This window comes from Hyperoodon ampullatus (genome assembly GCF_949752795.1).
Source record: "Hyperoodon ampullatus genome assembly, chromosome: 19".
Classification (NCBI taxonomy): Eukaryota; Metazoa; Chordata; class Mammalia; order Artiodactyla; family Ziphiidae; genus Hyperoodon; species Hyperoodon ampullatus.
The window spans coordinates 30,491,514-30,511,480 of NC_136932.1; the positions used below are offsets into that span (position 1 = coordinate 30,491,514).

Here is a 19,967-nt window from a genome sequence, read left to right on the forward strand (position 1 = left end):
AACTTGTTTTATTCATGTATGTTTTATAGACTTTCCATATTAGTACTTAGAAACCTAGATCATTCTTTTTACAGCAGCATAATAGTTTACTCAATCATTTGCCTATTAATGGTCATTTAGGGTGTTTTCAGCTTTTTTCCCATTAGAAAAAAAATGCCGTGGTAAACAGTTTCATCCATGACTCTTCTCGGAACTGCTTCTCAAGGATATAACATGTTTTAATCTTATTTATGTATGAGGCTGATTACAGGGCATTTCAAATCATTATTTATAATCCAAGTAGAGAGCACAGAAATTCTCCCAAGGTTGGATGACCATACTGATAAAAAATGTGATCAATAGATATTAGGGGCCTGAATTCTAAGGGCACATTCTTTTTTTTTCTTAATATTTATTTATTTATTTGGTTGTGCCGGGTCTTAGTTGCAGCAGGCAGGCTGCCCATGCGAACTCTTGGTTGCGGCATACAAGTGGGATCTAGTTCCCTGACCAAGGATGGAACCAGGGCCCCCTGCATTGGGAGTGCAGTCTTATCCACTGCGCCACCAGGTAAGGCCCTAAGCGCACATTCTTGAAACCGAATCATATTTGCAAGGACAGTAAAACTAAAATACTCATGACATTGAATATTAATAGAGGTGAATCACATATAATTTGTAATTCCCATTTCTGAGTTTACTTTTTATTAAACGGATACATCTTTCTTTAACATATCCATAACGTGCCTTACTTCGCCTGTGCTTTATTCTGAGAATGATCTTATTAGATTCTCCTATAAAAGTTTGTTTGGGTTAATTAATTAGCTAATTAAACATTTATTTTTGAGAACCTGCATATAACTAGTACTACTCTGGTCACTGGGCGATACTGACGTTAATAAAACACAAACATCATTATCGTCATGGAGTTTCCAAGCTACGTTGGGAATAGTTAATTTAAAAACAGGGCAGGGAAGTCCCTGGTGGTCCAGTGCTTAAGACTCCTCCCTCCCTATGCAGGGGGCCGGGTTCCATCCCTCGTCAGGGGACTGGAGCCCACATGCATGCCACAACTGAGTCCGCATGCCAACTAAAGATCACGCATAGGGCAAGAAGATCCCACGTGCCACAACTAAGACCCGGTGTAGCCAAATAAATAAACAAATATTAAAAGAACAAGTAAATAAATTCTTTGGGTAAGGAGATGAAAAATTTAGGGGGCTCGTGAGGTCCAGTAGGGTGGAGGAAAAGGCCTCGCTGGGCAGGCGGCGTCTGATAAAGCCACGGGCTGGGGGCGGGCCGGCTCCAGGAGGAGGGGCTGCAGGCACCAAGGCCCTAGGCCAGCGTGCCGGCCAGTGTCCCGACCAGAGAAGCTTCACCCCATATCCCTCCCGCCGGGACCTGAGCTCTAACTGCCGCGACAGCATATTTATTTCTGCGTCTTTTCGCTGCGGAGGTGGGCCGGAGCGGGGCGCAGTGAGCAGCCCCCGAGAAGCTGGCACCTGTCTTCACGGACCTCCCGCAGGGGTCCGCCGGCAGGAGCACAGCCCGCCCGAAGGACGCGGGACTCGAGCTCCCGGAGCCGTGAATGTGCGGCTCGCGAGCTGGACGGCGACGCCTCGGCGAAACCTGATCGAGCGCGCGAGTCCGTGGTTCCCTGCTTCCCATCGTGAAGACCAGATTCCACGCGCGGGCGGCCTGACCGGATTCACCGGACTGCGACCTGGTGGGGCCCAGCGACCGCCGTCCCCCAACCCTGCCAGCTCCGCCCCTGCGGCAGCGCCCGCCGGCGCAAACAGGTCCAGTCCCGCCTCGCCCCCTCGGAGGGCGGGACGTCACGCGGCCGCAGCCGACCAATGGCGAGGGCGAAGGGGCGGGGCCTCGCTAGCTCCACCCATCGCCTGCCCAAGCCCATGGGGAAGGGGGCGGCGGGCGAGCCGCTGGCGGCTGGCGCATGCGCCGTGCGCCCCGGCGGCGATGACGTAGCCCTCTTGCGGCCTCGGCTACCCGCGAGCACAGCGCGGGCGGCGCCCACCACCCCGGTTGCGCCGCTCCGCTTTGTCCCGGGCCTGTCTCTTGGCCCTGCTGCCCACAGCCCCGCGTCGCGCTGGCGTCGTCCTCGTCTCCGCCGGCGCCCCGGCGCGAGCCGGACGGCGAGGCCATGGACGCGGAGCTGGTGGTGACGCCTCCGGGCTGTGCGCACCTGGGCAGCTTCAAGGTGGACAACTGGAAGCAGAACCTGCGCGCCATTTACCAGTGCTTCGTGTGGAGCGGCTCGGCGGAGGCCCGCAAGCGCAAGGTGCACCCCCTGCTGCGCGGCCCTGCGTTGTGGGGGGGACTCGCGCTTCGCTGTCCCCTCCCCCACCTCCTGCACGCCGGGCGGGGGCGGGGTGGGCGCGGCTGTGCGTGCGGGGGGCGGTCTCTCCCGGGGCTGCTGGGTAGGAGGGGGAGGGTCCCCGACGCTGCAGCGCGGGGCGTGTCTTAGGGACCCTCCGGGCGGGGTGGGGCTGGGGACTGAGGCGCTGAGAGGGAGAGGACGCCGCTGCCGAGGACGCGGCCTGTGCCGCCCACGCTGTGCAAAGCCTCCGCTGCCCTGGCTGGTGCCTGAGGGTTGCTGGGTCGGAGGCGCGTGGTCACCGGGAAGCGGATACAGCCGCCGAGCGCCCAGAGTTCGCAGGGACGCCCGCCCCGCCCTCTGAGTGCGGTGCGCCCCCGGGCCCAGGGTCCGCAGGGACGCGCGCCACCCATTTCAGCGCGGGGCACCCCCGGGCCCAGGGTCCGCAGGGACGTTCCGGGACGCGCCAGCTCCCCGCAGGTGTGCACGGGCGCAGGTGCAGAGCGCCGCGAGTCCTAGAAACCAGCCGGCTCTGCCGCTTAGAGTCGCGTGTTTCCCGGCACGACGGGCATTGGAGGTGTCCCCATTGGCTGCGCAGGAGCGGGTTTAAAGGAAGGACTGTCTACAGGCAGGTGGGACTGGGGCGCCTCCCTGAGGTACTGAGGGAACGGTACACAGTGTCCTGTTTTTCGGGCGTAGGTACCGTCTAAGCGATTAGGTTTATTAGTGACTTGGAAATCAGAAAATGACATTTCTTTATCTTACCTGAAGAAACTTTTTACCGTGTAACGCGATTTTGCAGTTCGCAGCCTGAGGGCAGGCGCTGTGTTAGGCAGTGTCCACCTTGAGTAGCATTTTTTATGCGAAAACTAACATCAGCTGAGCATGTAGAGAATGTTAAGCACCAGTTTTCTCTATTTTTATCAGTATTGGTGTTGGTAAGCACTGCCTGTTAGAATGAACTAAAATCGGAGATGAAACAGATTTCTACTAGGATGGGAGTGAGATTCTTGCTGGTGGAATTGTGTGCCCTTAAAATGAAATCGCCTGGTTGATACTGTTTTTCAGGTGATAATCGTGTTACTGCTCCACATTGTTTGTTGGTCGATATGCATGTGACGCATCTCCACATTGGGTTGAGGAAGGAGCCCCTGCCCTTTTACTTTTTCCCTCCTTGTCACCCCCCACCCCTGTAATTTTTAACTTGAGTCAAGTTTAACCCATCATTAACTTTGCCGAATTTCCTGAGGAAAGGATCACTTTTTCTTTTTCTTTTTCTTCTTTGCTCGTATGTGGCTTGGATTAATCTTTAAATGTCAGTTGCTTAGTTTGAAATCTGTTGAACCACGTCTGTATTACTTACTAGTAAGAACTTGAGCTATAGACAGACAAGAAGTGGTGCGAGAACCTGTTCAGAACTCGGGTCTGTCATGCTGCAGTGCTTTATGGTCGTATCCCAGCAGTGAACCCTTATGTCCTCCATCTGTCATTCCCTGAACGTGCATTTCTACAACCCTGGTGGCCCAGCCAAAGAGGATTTGGTTTGAGGAATGGTGAACAGTGAGTAATGCACGTTTGGCAGTTTGCAGAGGTTTCTCAGCAGGTGTGCAGGCTTAGTAGTTTGGTTTTAACACCAGGAAGTTGTCTATAAAATATTTCAACCTAAGTTAAACTTCTTTGAGGTTGCTCAAAGAAGCTGCAGTGAGGTCTCAGCTACAGTGAAATTACAGGGGTTAAAACTCTGTCTCCTCTAAGTAGAGGTGGTTTATGATTTTTATATCCAAACTTTGATTTTCCTTTTGGTGGACAGAGTGAGAAGAGCGTGATCAGATTTGATAATTTTCTGAATGGAAAAATGTTCCCCGATTGAGAACTCAAGAGCTACTGGATGTCTCTGGCATGTGTCTTACCACTTGAGGGTTTGTGTGTGAAAATGAAAACGGGAAATGAAGACATCAGGAATTTTCAGTTCTTCTGGTTTTTATAACTTAACCCAGCCTGTGTTCTATTTTGAATATAAAGACACTTTGAGGGGCAGGTAATGTTGTTTTAAATAATCCCTTCTGTCCTCTGAACGGTTTCTGTGATTCTAAAATTTTTCAGCAGCTTGTCCTCAAAAATACGGAGCACTTGTATCCGTGGTAAATATTTTTACCAAAGTACGTCACCACAAAGTGGAGAAGCATTGGCACTTCTGGACCATTACTGATTTTGGTTTAATTTGGACAGTAATCTGGAGGACAGGAAACCATCTTGAAGCTTTCTTAGCACAAAATTTGGGGACTAAGGCAACCCTTTGGGTAGAAAATCTATGAGAGGTTTTTTGTTTGAGAAAAGGGGCTGGAGAGAAGGGACTGTTTCTAGATGCTCTCAGGCACAGAAGTCAGACCTTGCCTGCTCCAGCATTTTTTCTGTTTCTGCATTTGTGGGCTTAATGCTGCTATTTAAAGAACCATGGACCGGGCACCCTTTGGAAGAAAGTGGGCTGATTCCATATTTTTTTAGATCTCCCATTTTCTCTTCAGTCCAGAGTCAACTAACTCTTTTTTTCTTTTTTATTAAAGTATAGTTGATTTACAACGCTGTGCCAATCTCTGCTGTACAGCAAGGTGACTCAGTTTTACACATATAGACTTTCTTTTTTTAAACATTTTTTTTCCCATTATGGTTTATCCCAGGAGACTGGATATAGTTCCCTGTGCTCTACAGTAGGACCTTGTTGTTTATCCATTCCTAAATGTAATAGTTTGCATCTACCGACCCCAAACTCCCAGTCCATCCCTCTCCCTCCCCCCTCGGTAACCACAAGTCTGTTCTCTATGTCTGTGAGTCTATTTCTGTTTTGTATATAGGCTCATTTGTGCCATATTTTAGATTCCACATATAAGTGGTTTTATATGGTATTTTTCTTTTTCGGACTTCACTTAGTATGATAATCTCTAGGTCATCCATGTTGCTGCAAATGATATTTCGTTCTTTTTTGTGGCTGAGTAGTATTCCATTGTATATACGTACCGCATTTTCTTTATCAGTTCATCCGTTGATGAACATTTAGGTTGTTTCCATGCCTTGGCTGTTGTGAATAGTGCTGCTGCTATAAACATACGGGTGCATGTATCTTTTTTTTTTTTTAACATCTTTATTGGAGTATAATTGCTTTACAATGGTGTGTTAATTTCTGCTTTATAACAGAGTGAATCAGTTATTCATAAACATATGTTCCCATATCTCTTCCCTCTTGCGTCTCCCTCCCTCCCACCCTCCCTATCCCACCCCTCTAGGTGGTCACAGGGCACAGAGCTGATCTCGCTGTGCTATGCGGCTGCTTCCCACTAGCTATCTATTTTACGTTTGGTAGTGTATATATGTCCATGCCACTCTCTCACTTTGTCTCAGCTTACCCTTCCCCCTCCCCATATCCTCAAGTCCATTCTCTAGTAGATCTGTCTCTTTATTCCCGTCTTACCCCTACGTTCTTCATGACCTTTTTTTTTTTTTTTGCCTTAGATGCCATATATATGTGTTAGCATATGGTATTTGTTTTTCTCTTTCTGACTTACTTCACTCTGTATGACAGACTCTAGGTCCATCCACCTCACTACAAATAACTCAATTTCGTTTCTTTTTATGGCTGAGTAATATTCCATTGTGTATATGTGCCACATCTTATTTATCCATTCATCTGTTGATGGATACTTAGGTTGCTTCCATGTCCTGGCTATTGTAAATAGAGCTACAATGAACATTTTGGTACGTGACTTTTTTTTTTTTTTTTTTTTTTTTTTGGCGGTACGCGGGGCTCTCACTGTTGTGGCCTCTCCCGTCGCGGAGCACAGGCTCCGGACGCGTGGGCTCAGCAGCCATGGCTCACGGGCCCAGCCGCTCCGCGGCATGTGGGATCTTCCCGGACCCCGGCACGAACCTGTGTCCCCTGCATCGGCAGGCGGACTCTCAACCACTGCACCACCAGGGAAGCCCACTTGGCTCTTTTTGAATTATGGTTTTCTCAGGGTATATGCCCAGTAGTGGGATTGTTGGGTCGTATGGTAATTCTATTTTTAGTTTTTTTAAGGAACCTCCATACTGTTCTCCATAGTGGCTGTATCAATTTACATTCCCACCAACAGTGCAAGAGTGTTCCCTTTTCTCCACACCCTCTCCAGCATTTATTGTTTCTAGATTTTTTGATGATGGCCATTCTGACCGGTGTGAGATGATATCTCATTGTAGTTTTGATTTGCATTTCTCTAATGATTAATGATGTTGAGCATTCTTTCCATGTGTTTGTTGGCAATCTGTATATCTTCTTTGGAGAAATGTCTATTTAGGTCTTCTGCCCATGTTTGGATTTGGGTTGTTTGTTTTTTTGACATTGAGCTGCATGAGCTGCTTGTAAATTTTGGAGATTAATCCTTTGTCAGTTGCTTCATTTGCAAATATTTTCTCCCATTCTGAGGGTTGTCTTTTGGTCTTGTTTATGGTTTCCTTTGCTGTGCAAAAGCTTTGAAGTTTCATTAGGTCCCATTTGTTTATTTTTGGTTTTATTTCTATTTTTCTAGGAGGTGGGTCAAAAAGGATCTTGCTGTGATTTATGTCATAGACTGTTCTGCCTATGTTTTCCTCTAAGAGTTTGATAGTGTCTGGCCTTACATTTAGGTCTTTAATCCATTTTGAGCTCATTTTTGTGTATGGTGTTAGGGAGTGTTCTAATTTCATACTTTTACATGTCCCTGTCTAGTTTTCCCATCACCACTTACTGAAGAGGCTGTCTTTTCTCCGCTGTATATTCTTGCCTCTTTTATCGAAGATAAGGTGACTGTATGTGCGTGGGTTTATCTCTGGGCTTTCTATCCTGTTCCATTGATCTGTATTTCTGTTTTTGTGCCAGTACCATATTGTCTTGATTACTGTAGCTTTGTAGTATAGTCTGAAGTCAGGGAGCCTGATTCCTCCAGCTCCATTTTTCGTTCTCAAGATTGCTTTGGCTATTCGGGGTCTTTTGTGTTTCCATACAAATTTTGAAATTTTTTGTTCTAGTTCTGTGAAAAATGCCAGTGGTAGCTTGATAGGGATTGCATTGAATCTGTAGATTGCTTTGGGTAGTAGAGTCATTTTCACAATGTTGATTCTTCCAATCCAAGAACATGGTATATCTCTCCATCTATTTGTATCATCTTTAATTTCTTTCATCAGTGTCTTATAATTTTCTGCATACAGGTCTTTTGTCTCCTTAGGTAGGTTTATTCCTAGATATTTTATTCTTTTTGTTGCAGTGGTAAATGGGAGTGTTTTCTTTCTTTCTTTTTTTTTTTTTGCGGTACGCGAGCCTCTCACTGTTGTGGCCTCTCCCGTTGCGGAGCACAGGCTCCGGACGCGCAGGCTCAGCGGCCATGGCTCACGGGCCTAGCCGCTCTGCGGCATGTGGGATCTTCCTAGACCGGGGCACGAACCCGCGTCCCCTGCATCGGCAGGCGGACTCTCAACCACTGTGCCACCAGGGAGGCCCAATGGGAGTGTTTTCTTAATTTCACTTTCAGATTTTTCATCATTAGTGTATAGGAATGCAAGAGATTTCAGTGCATTAAATTTGTATCCTGCTACTTTACCAAATTCATTGATTAGCTCTAGTAGTTTTCTGGTAGCATCTTTAGGATTCTTTATGTATAGTATCTTTTTAAATTATAGTTTTTTCCGGGTATAGCCCAGGAGTGGGATTGCTAGATGGTATGGTAATTGTATTTTTAATTTTCTAAGGAACCATCGTACTGTTTTCCATAGCGGCTGCACCAACTTACATTCCCATCAGCAGTGTAAGAGGGTTCCCTGTGCTCCACATCCTTTCCAGCATTTATTTGTTTTTTATTCATTTGGCTGCACTGGATCTTAGTTGTGGCACATGAAGTCTTAGTTGCGGTATGTGGGATCTAGTTCCCTGACCAGGGATCGAACTTGGCCCCCTGCACTGGGAGCGTGGAGTCTTATATACACTGTGCCACCAGGGAAGTCCTCAGCATTTATTATTTGTAGAGGTTTTTAAAAAAATATTTCTTTGGGCTTCCCTGGTGGCGCAGTGGTTGAGAGTCCGCCTGCCGATGCAGGGGACACGAGTTCGTGCCCCGGTCCGGGAAGATCCCACATGCCGCGGAGCGGCTGGGCCCGTGAGCCATGGCCGCTGAGCCTGTGCGTCCGGAGCCTGTGCTCCGCAAGGGGAGAGGCCACAACAGTGAGAGGCCCGCGTAACAAAAAAAAAAAAAAAAAAATTATTTAATTTATTTTTTTGGCTGGGTCGGGTCTTCATTGTGGCATGCGGGCTTCTCTCTGTAGTTGAGTTGTGGCGGGGGCTCCAGGGTACGTAGGCTCTGTAGTTTGCAGCCCACAGGCTCTCTCGTTGAGGAGCGTGAGCTCAGTAGTTGTGGCACGGGCTTAGTTGTCCCAAGGCACGTGGGATCTTAGTTCCCTGACCAGGGATCGAACCCGCGTCCCCTGCATGGATTCTTTACCACTGGACCACCAGGGAGTCCCCTTGTAGAGTTTTTAATGATGGCCGTTCTGACTGGTTTGAGGTGGTACATCACTGTAGTTTTGATTTGTGTTTCTCTAAGAATTAGTGATTTTGAGCGTCTTTTCACGTGCCTCCTGGCCATCTGTATGTCTTCTTTGGAGAGACGTCTATTAAGGTCTTCTGCCCAGCTTTTGATTGGGTTGGTTGTTTTTTTGTTGTTGAGTCAGAGCCAACTAACTCTTAACCCCAAGTTTCTGTCTCGAGGAATTGAAATCATAATTTTTAAAGGCCATTTAAATAGTAGGTATCAAATAGCAAGATACTAAATACCTGCCTTAAAATTTACAGTATTTGTAGATGTCCAATGGCAGTTCCTACACATAAGATAATTGTAGCCTAAACATACGTGAAGGAATGTGTAAATAATTCTAGATGCTGAGATGTTGATTTTACTGAGAAAGATTAAAATTCGTGAATCTACATAGTTTTAAAAAGTAATTGCAGAAGTAATATGAATATGTTCTTAGTGTTTAAAAAGAGAACAGTTCAGGACTTCCTTGGTGGTCCAGTGGTTAAGACTCCATACTGCCAGCACAGGGGGCATGTGTTCCATTCCTGGTTGGGGAAGATCCTGCATGCCGTGTGGTATGGCCAAAAAAAAAAAAAAAAACAGAACACTTCAAAGCCAAAGCCGTATACAGCAAAGTTACACATTTTTGTTTTTGTAAATATACATGTTGGGTATACTGTTTCCTTTTTTCATTTGTTCCTAATGCATACAGATCTCACTCTGTTGAACTGTGCAATTAATATTCCATTGGATGGAAATGGCATTGTGTATTTTGCTCTCCCCCCACCCCCCAGGCTTTCAGTTTGGAGGATTTACTAAGAATTTGTAAAACTTAAGCCTGGTAATCAGTTTTAAGAAGGAATAATCTTGGGCAAGACCCTTTTAACTGCATGAGTTTTGGTTTGCTGAGGGATTGAAATGTGATTTGTTTACTTGATATAAACCTGAGATGCATTTAAAAAGTGCAGTTTTATGTAAGGGAAACAGAGTAGAGAAATTTTTAAAAAGTGTAAAATGTAAAAGTCTAAGATAACATACTTTCATAGAGTACAAGTGGAATGCCCTAACTTCCATTTCGTATCTTTACAAAGGGACAGTATAGCTTGTCAGCCTATGAACACTTGCCTAAGAGGAGGGAAGCTTTTGTAGTCAGTATTTCATTTTATTTTCAATTTATTTTACTGAAGTCTAGTTGATTTACAATGTGTTAATTTCTGCTGTGGAACAAAGTTACATTCACACATATATACATTCTTCATATTTTTTTCATTCTGGTTTATCACAGGATATTGAATATATTTCCCTGTGATACACAGTAGGACCTTTTTTATCCATCCTATATATGCTAGCTTGGATCTGCTAATCCCAAACTCCCACTTCATCCCTCCCTCCCCCTTGGCAACCACAAGTCTGCTCTCTATGTCTGTGAGTCTGTATTGTAGATAAGTTCATTGTGTTGTCTTTTAGATTCCATATATAAGTGGTACCATATATTTGTCTTTCTGTTTCTGAGTAGTCAGTATTTTAGAAGCATGGTTCAAGCCTTTGGTTGCGGTGTGGAAAGGGAGGTCATTTCAGGTGGAAAATGGTCTTACTTATCTTGAGTCAGTGTTACTTTACTATATGTGTTTTTTTTTAAGTAATTTATTTAGTTTGGCTGTGTTGGGTCTTCGTTGCTGTGCGCGGGCTTTCTCTAGTTGTGGTGAGCGGGGGCTACTCTTCATTGCAGTGCACGAGCTTCTCATTGCGGTGGCTTCTCTTGTTGCGGAGCACGGGCTCCTAGGCACACGGGCTTCAGTAGTTGTTGCCCGCAGGCTCTCGAGCGCAGGCTCAGTAGTTGTGGGACACGGGCTTAGCTGTTCTGTGGCATGTGGGATCTTCCCGGACCAGGGATCGAACCTGTGTCCCCTGCATTGGCAGGCAGATTCCTAACCACTGCACCACCAGGGAAGTCCCTACTATGTGTTTTAGAAGATTTATTCTAGGGTTCTTACTGGTCATCTCTTTTTATCAGTGTTCCTTCAGTTCTAGAGTCTGAGATCTGTCTCCTGAGATCTGAATGAATCCCTTGTGTTTGAACTTTTTAGTAGAAATGATCTTTGGAGAGTAACAGTTCAGCTGTCACTGGCTTAGAAAAAATACCTGAAGTGACAGGACACAGCGTCTGGTAGGTGGTAGACCGAGAGCTGTGAAAAGTCCAGCGTTACTGGCTCCACCAGTGACTAAATTAGTATTTTTTGACTCTGCCAGGCACTTACGTGATGGTGATGAGAATGCTGCAGAGAGCTGTCTCCTGTCCGTCATTTTTTTTTTTAGTTCATTTTTTAGATATGTCCATTTTTTAAAGTAAACTCTTTTCCTTTTCAAAACTTCTTGCTTTGCAGAATTGACCTTTGCTTTATTTATTGATGAATTGGATCTTCTCAGTCATCACAACAAAGCTTTGCAGCATTTATACTAAGCAGGGGACAGGCCATTCCAAGTAAAAGATCTAAAATGAAAACAGTTTCTTTTGAGGTAATTGTAGATTGACCAGCTGTTGTGAAAAATAGCAGAGAACCGGGTTTCCCTGTTGGCGCAGTGGTTGAGAATCTGCCTGCCAATGCAGGGGGCATGGCTTTGAGCCCTGGTCTGGGAAGGTCCCACGTGCCGCAGAGCAGCTAAGCCTGTGTGCCACAACTACTGAGCCTGTGCGTCTGGAGCTCGTGCTCCGCAACAAGAGAGGCCGCGACAGTGAGAGGCCCACACACCACGATGAAGAGTGGCCCCCGGGGCTTCCCTGGTGGCGCAGTGGTTGAGAATCTGCCTGCCGATGCAGGGGACACGGGTTCGTGCCCCGGTCCGGGAAGATCCCACATGCCGTGGAGCGGCTGGGCCCGTGAGCCATGGCCGCTGAGCCTGCGCGTCCGGAGCCTGTGCTCCACAACGGGAGAGGCCACAGCAGTGAGAGGCCCGCGTACCGCAAAAAAAAAAAAAAAAAAGAGTGGCCCCCGGGCTTCCCTGGTGGCACAGTGGTTGAGAGCCTGCCTGCCGATGCAGGGGACGCGGGTTCGTGCCCTGGACCGGGAGGATCCCACGTGCCGCGGAGCGGCTGGGCCCATGAGCCATGGCCTGAGCCTGCGCGTCCGGAGCCTGTGCTCCGCAACGGGAGAGGCCGCGACAGTGAGAGGCCCGCGTACCTCAAAAAAAAAAAAAAAGAGTGGCCCCCGCTCGCCGCAACTAGAGAAAGCCCTCGCACAGAAACGAAGACCCAAACGCAGCCAAAAATAAATAAATAAATAAATATTTTAAAAATATATATATATAGCAGAGAAACTTTATCTGGTTTCCCCTGATGGTAACATCTAGCGAAACTAATACACTGTTACAACCACGAGTCAGTATCGATACAATCAGCCCAATTATTCCTATTTCCCCAGTTTTTACTTGTGCACATCTGTGTATTTAGTTCTATGCAAATTAATAACAGAGTAGTTTTAGAGTTACAGAAAAGTTATCAAAAATAACACAGAGGGACTTCCCTGGTGGCGCAGTGGATAAGTCTCTGTGCTCCCAATGCAGGGAGCCTGGGTTTGATCCCTGGTCAGGGAACTAGATCCCACATGTATGCTGCAACTGAGAGTTCGCATGCCTCAACTAAGCAGCCTGCTGCCACAACTAAAACCTCACGCAACCCAAAAAAAAAAAAAAAATACAGAGAGGTCCTGTATCAACCCCCCATCTCCTCAGTTGTTAACTTTTTACATTTCTCTGGTACGTTTTGTCACAGCTAATGGCCAAGCTTGATACATTATTATTAACTAAGGTCATACTTTATTCAGATTTGATTAGTTTTTCCCTGATCCATCCCAGAACCCCCTCTGGGATCCCACCTGAGGTTTGGTCTGAGTCTCTTCAGGCTCCTGTGTGTGTGACAGTTTCTCAGACTTGCCTTGTTTTTGATGCCCTTAGGGGTTTTGAGGAGTGTTTGAGGAGTATTGCTCAGGTATTTTGTAGGACGTCCCTCGATTTGGGTTTGTCTGATGTTTCCCTCATGGTTCGCGGCTGTGGTTCCAGGTTTGAAGAGGAAGCCCAAGCCTTTATTTATTAAGGTCTGCACTTGGTGCGGCAGGTGCAGGTGAGCAGCGTCTGCCACCGCGAGCTTCACAGAACACCACACCCTCGACCCCGCGCTTCACCCGCTCAGCTCTCTCCCAGCCTTTCGTCCCTGGGTGGGGTCCCCTCGTGGTTGTACCGATGTGTCTCGGTCGCCTCACCCCTGGTCCGCACGTGGCATCTGCTGAAGAGCTTGCGGCTTTGCCGGGTCTGGATTTGCTGGTTGCAGGCTTGGGGCACGAATTCATCTTTCGTTCTATTTCCTGCAAATTGGCAGCCGATTCAGAGGCTGCATCAGACCTGAGTTGAGCGCTCGGGCGAGATCTGAAGCAGTGCTGTGTCTTTCCTGAAGGTCCTGCTGCCTTGAGTGCCCAGACCTGAGGAGGCAGGTGTCAAGCACATGTTGAGAAGCTGAGGTTTCCAGAGACTGAGGTGACCTGCCTCACAGATGCCTGGCCTCATCTTAACCTGGCAGCACCTGTAGAGGAGGGTGTGGCCGTCACTTTCATCACATGTTAGCAGTTCTGGGGAGGACAGCGGGATCAGGAGGTTAAATGAGGTTCTAGGATAATCTGATGGCTTCTTGTGGGCACTTGTGATGGACAGTTGGGAAGTGATTGGGGCAGGGTTGGGGTTGCTTCTGCCAGGTGTGTGCCCTTCGACCTTGGACGGCTCCATGTCTCTTGGGCTCACCTGTTCTTCATTTATGATTATCCTACTTTGTATTTACATAGCATTTTGCGTTTTGTAAAGCATCTCACGTAATTTTGTTTTGGAACTCACGGTGCACTTTAGGTGGCCTTGGCAGTTAAGTCTCCTGCCCTGTACAAGGTCACTGATTAAATAAATGCCAGTTCTGGGTCTTGAAATTAGGTCAGTCTGACTCTGAAGTGCATGCTCCAGCTAAATTATTTGGGCATGTTTTCCAGTGCGACCGAGTAATTCTCCAGTCTCAGCTGACACCAGCTGGGCGTCACACAAATCTGACTTGTCTGACTCGTCGACCTGGGGTTGGCGGCCAGTCCTGTAGGTTGAGGGCTCAGCCCCACAGGATGCGCCCACTTCAGACACCAGTCGCAAGGCTGTGCTCCCCTCCTTGGGCTCACAAGGCTCAGGGAAACATTTACATATGTTTACCCATTTATTATAAAAGTTATTGTGAAGAATACAGGTGAGCAGCTAGATGAAGAGATCCGTAGGCTGAGGTCTGGGGGGTGCTGAGCAAAGGAGCTTCTGTCCCAGTGAAGTTAGGGTGCATCACCCCCCAGCACAGTGATGCGTTCACCTACCGAGAAGCTCTCTGAACCATCATTTAGGGTTTTTATGGAGGCTTCATTATATAGTCACGATTAATGGTGGTGCAGTGGTTAAGAATTCGCCTGCCAATGCAGGAGACACGGGTTCAAGCCCTGGTCCGGGAAGATCCCACGTGCCGCAGAGCAACTAAGCCCATGCGCCACAACTACTGAGCCTGCGCTCTAGAGCCCGCGAGCCACGAGTACTGAGCCCGTGTGCTGCAACTACTGAAACCTGCATGCCTAGAGCCCGTGCTCCGCAACAAGAGAAGCCACCGCAATGAGAAGCCCGCGCACCGCAGTGAAGAGTAGCCCCCGCTCGCCGCAACTAGAGAAAGTCCACGCACAGCAGTGAAGACCCAATGCAGCCAAAGTAAATAAATGTATTTATTTAAAAAATAGGCAGTGATTAAATCATTACACAGGTGTGATTGATTAAATCATAGGTTGTTGATGGAGGTTGGGGGATGGAGCTAACGTCAGAAATGAAAAGATAGGGGCTTTCCTGGTGGCGCAGTGGTTGGGAGTCCGCCTGCTGATGCGGGGGGTGCGGGTTCGTGCCCCGGTCCGGGAGGGTCCCACATGGCGCGGAGCGGCTGGGCCCGTGAGCCGTGGCCGCTGGGCCTGCGCATCCGGAGCCTGTGCTCCTCAACGGGAGAGGCCACAGCAGTGAGAGACCTGCATACCGCAAAGAAAAAAAAAAAAAAAAGAAAAGATAATGTGAAAAAGAAATTCATATTAGTTTATAGGTAGAGCAATTCTGTATTGATAACAAAGAAGTAGCAGTGTGATTGCTTTATGGTAGCTGAGGGTAATCACATCAGTACAGTAGCTTGTACAGTAATGATTGAATAATTGTAAAATGTCTGTGGTACACCGCATCGCAGTCATGTTCATAATACAGTATTGGAAACATTGTTAAATTAAAAAGTTACCCGTGATGATAGACTGATGCACAGTATCTCCGATTGCGAGGAGAGGGGGAGCAAGGGGTGCATACTGTATGGTAATTCTTTGAAAGCAAAGTTTTAAAACAGTAAGAAATGAGCACTTTATTTAATATTAAACATCCCTTACCTTATGCCTATGTGAGGATAGGCTGTCCACTTCACAAGTCTTGCATATAATGTTCTACACACATATATTTTGTATATTTATTGAAAATCCACATATAAGTGGACCCGTGCAGTTCAAGCTTGTGTTGTTCAAGGGTCAGCTGTACATTTATATGAATTCATAAGTTTTTCCTTTTGGGGATGTTAAGTTTGGTGAAGGCCGTCTTGGCCAGAGTTCTCTTTTGCAAAACATAACCTTTTCCCGTTTAATTAACAGAAGTAGTCTCTGGGGTGATACTTTGAAAATATCCAACACCCCAGTATACATACATACCTGCATATGTATACACACGTGAATACTTTGATGTATTTTTTTTCTTTATTGAGGTGAAATTCACACAAAAATTAACCACTTTAAACTCCCAGTGAGTTCCCAGCATTGTATGATCACCAACTGCCTTTGTTAAGCTTCAAACCGTGTCACCTGCTATCCACGCTCCCTCCAGCCCCCGGCAACCTCTGATCTCTGTTCTCTCTCTAGTTTTGCCTATTCTGGACATTTCATATAAACGGAATCACACAGTATGTGACTTTTGGTGTCTGACTTTTCTCACTTAGCATGTTGTGAAGGTTCATCCACATTATAGCATGAATTAGTACTTCGTGTTTTTTTTATGGCTGGGTAGTACTCCGTTGTGTGGATACACCATATTTTGTGTATCCATTGATCCATTAATGGAGATTTGGGCTGTTTCCACCTTTTAACTATTGTCAATGACCTAACATTTTTTCACCCCCATTTTTTTTTTGCCTGAATCAGTTGTTACTATGATGATTATAAAATGAAGGCTTTGTAGTCTTGTCTTTTCTACTACGGTAGGTGGAATCCTCCTATGAAGAAGACTGCGCAGTGTGTGCATACAGTGTCAGTTTCAGAGTGGACTTGGGGGATTCTTTTTTTGTACAGTGTATATAACCCATTCTTTCTGTTACTCATTTTTGTGCTCAGATAGGGCCAGAATTGCCCAGCGGGAATTCCCAAGCTGTCTCCCCTCCCTCCTCATGCCCGTCATGCTGGAGTCACTGGCTTGTGGGAGCTGCTGTTCACGGAAGCACCAGCTAAGCCAAGCGTTTCTGCCTGGGGCAGGTGGCGCGTCTTTGGTGTTTATGGAAAATAGGTTTAGTGCTTGGGACTGCCTGTCAGTGGAGCCCTAGTTATAAAATCTGATTCACGGCCTTAAAATGAGTCCTGAGCATGGGCTTTATTTATGTGAAAAAGGTTTAGTCAAATTGTATGTGTGTGTTTAACCTGGGGCTTTCTTTTCCAGGACCTGTTTCAGGATGTGACCAGTTTCTTTGTTTCTGGTTGTAGCCCATCTGCCTCTGTTTAATTTCTGTAGTTCTTTTTTTGTGCAGCTAAAATTTTTGAAGCCTTTATTCTTTTGTGAAGTTCTGCAAGAGAACAGGTGATACAGATTTACATTTAAAATTCAGGGCTTAATTTTGATCTGTTTTTAAAGCTTTTGTGTGTTTTAAGGGGAAAAAATGATGTGTTAAAATCATATACTAAGCCTGATACGTCTGTATTTTCAGGGTAATGCTAGTCTTGAATTCTTTCTCGAATTATATAAACAGAATTGGATTTCTTGTTAAGTTCATAGAGGAATTTTAATAAAATTATGATCACACATTTAATATATCCTGAGTGATAAAAATAAGGGATATCTCTTAATCTTTTCTTTACATCTGTAGCTGTAGTAAGCAGTAAACAGATTCCAGGAATCTGTTCCTAACAGTATTTATATAAAGAAAAATTTCAAGGGTACTGGGAAGCATTACTTATTACACATCAAGTAACTATTATGTAACTTAGAAATTTCCTTGTGTTAAAAAATAAGTAAATAAAAATGTCCTGTGTTACTGAGGACGAGTTAGTTGTTAGTTCCTTAGATTGATCGTTGGAAGAGTAAATAGGTGATACAACTACTGTTTCTAGCATTTTAGACAACTCTTTCCAGTGAACCTCGCACTCCTGTGGAATTGTCCCAGAGCAGGGGTTCCTGCTGGGAGGGGGCAGGCGCCCCCTGAGACCCAGGGTGGAGACCAGGGATGTCGCTGGACATCCTGCCATCCATGGGAACACCGTGCGCCACCAGAGCAGACACACGGGTCCCCTCTGCTGAGGCCTGCGTTGGGGCTTGACCATGCAGGGTTTGCAGAGGTAACCTCTTCCTGGTGTCAAAAAAAGGTAAGTAACTAGCCATTGAGAGCGACTCTTTTTTTAATTATTATTATTTATTTAATTAATTAATTTTTGGCTGTGTTGGGTCTTTGTTGCTGCGCGTGGGCTTTCTCTGCTTGCGGCAAGCGGGGGCTACTCTTCGTTTCGGTGTGCGGGCTTATCATTGCAATGGCTTCTCTTGTTGCGGAGCACGGGCTCTAGGCATGTGGGCTTCAGTAGTTGTAGCACGTGGGCTCAGTAGTTGTGGCTCGTGGGCTCTAGAGCGCACGCTCAGTAGTTGTGGCGCACTGACTTAGCTATTCCGCGGCATGGGGGATCTTCCCGGACCAGGGCTCGAACCCGTGTCCTTTGCATTGGCAGGTGGATTCTTAACTACTGTGCCACCAGGGGAGTCCCAAGAGCAACTCTTAGTCAAGAAGAAATACGGTGGTAATGATCAGAGTTGCATTTGGGCCCAGAGATAAATTGTACGTGGAGGTGAAAGATCAGCCTGGGCGTGAGGTTTTCCTGAGGCTGTGCTTCCAGGACAGGGCCTGTTGGCCTGTGGCTGCCCTTGAGGATTTGTGTTTCTCAAGCTGAATCCCTGGCGTCGAGGAACTTGGTGGTCTGGCCGCCCTGTGTGCCTGTTGCCAGCCGGTCTGCTCTGTCCTCAGACCCGTGCTCCAGTCTCGGGGCTCTTGTCTTGGGGGAGCATCCACACACCCTCCCCCAACTCCCCTGCACCACTTCCTGCTCTTCTGGAGGCTGGAGGAGTTACTAAGTCTCTGTGCAGCTTTTCCTGGTGGAAAAACTGTGACTCGAGTTTCATGTGAAGAGAGGTTTGTGACTGGTCCTCAGGCCATGCCCTCCACGCCTTCCATCGAGGGTGGACAGTCAGCCTGGCCCCCGGGCGGCTCCTGCCTTGGTCTTGTGTGTGCAGATTGAGGCTCGGAGGGGCTGCTTCTGGACCCAGTTGGGGAGTGTGGGCCTGTGGGGTCAGGAGGTCCTAGTGCACGTGCCGGCTGTGTGGACACCAGCAGACGCACGTCAGAAGGGCTCGCGGCCTTCCTCGGGGCTGGCGGTGAGGATCAAACGGCATAATCGCTCCAGTACCCGGCGCCAGTGTCTGTGTCACGTTTGTGCTGCTATCCTTTGTTTCTGAGCCTTTTCTGTTCTAACCTTATCTCCCAGGCCCTGTTCATCTTCCACCTCCCTTCACCCCAAGCTCCCTGCACCCCATCTGAGCAAGAGGGTTATGTCGTGTGGTGTCAGCACAGAGGCTGGGAGTTCAAGCTGGTGACCTGCAAGGGTTCACAGTTGGCACTGGTGTAATTGTCGTGCCGGGCGTTCCTGGGTGGTCTGGGGGGACGAGAACTGTTAACCATGGTGCTCATAATCGCTGAGGTTAAAACTTTAGGTTTCTGTGGTCTGGTTCTCGGACACAAACCGTTTTTTTTCTTGTTTCTGTGTATTGCTTTGATTCATATTCATCTGGATTGATTGATTATAGGCTTACTGTGGTCTTGGAACCTGGAATACCAAACTGGAAGTGAAGTGCAGGTTAAAGGTGACCTGGGGTTGGGGGCCCTGTTGGATACGGAAGGACCTCTACTGCTCCTGGAGCTCCAGGCGCTTTGTCTGAGCGGCTTTGAGTTGGAGAAGGGCCGAGGTCTCTTACACGGAGCCACTTCTGAGCTAGATGACCTACGTGCCTTTTGGGGGGCAACGGAGAGGATTAACGAAATGACCCTTTAGGCAGTGAGACCTTGAGAGGAAACCCGGGCTTTCCCTTCCTCCCGAGCTATGTCCGTTGGGATCTACCTTGCCCTGGTGTTTCTGAGAACCCCTGGTTTCTAACTCTCTCTTCTGAATTTCAGGCGAAGTCGTGCGTGTGTCACGTGTGCGGCGTCCACCTGAACCGGCTGCACTCGTGCCTCCACTGCGTCTTCTTTGGCTGTTTCACGAAGAAGCACATTCACGAGCACGCCAAGTCGAAAAGGCACAACCTGGGTAAGACCGCACGACGCCTCCTGGGCTTTGGGGTCACCTCCCTGACTCTCCTTCTGTGAATTTAACCTTCTACTCTCTTGGGAGTCCACCTTTGTCTGAAGTAGCTTGTGCTCTCCTCGTGGAACTCCAAGGGGAGGGAAAGAGAGAAACTGAGCCCACGAGGGGCACGTGCCCAGCGTGCCTGAGGTCACATAAAGTCGTGTAACCCTGAGCGATGACTTTCTTTAACGGGACATCAGAGACCCATCTTTCTCTGAAAAGCACGGTTAGGTATTAGGTCAGGCAGAAATTTGCACAGGTCTTAAATGCAGCTTCAGGTTGTCGGTGTCAGCGTGGGGGTGGGGGGTACTGGGTGAATTTAGTGGTTTCTGTAACAGGTTTGCAGTGTTTTCAGTGTCTGCGGAGA

At 47.4% G+C, this 19,967-nt stretch overlaps 1 protein-coding gene across 1 annotated transcript in view; it reads left to right on the forward strand.

Annotated features, from left to right (window-relative positions):
* Window positions 1-2,127: 2,127 nt before the first annotated feature.
* Window positions 2,128-19,967, forward strand: part of USP22 (ubiquitin specific peptidase 22) — a 33,905-nt gene continuing 16,065 nt past the window's right edge. Inside the window, exons 1-2 of the mRNA XM_079725649.1 lie at window positions 2,128-2,277; window positions 19,429-19,561. Of these exons, the coding sequence (XP_079581775.1) occupies window positions 2,140-2,277; window positions 19,429-19,561 (271 nt within the window). The 5' untranslated portion in view covers window positions 2,128-2,139. The remainder of the gene's footprint in view (window positions 2,278-19,428; window positions 19,562-19,967) is intronic.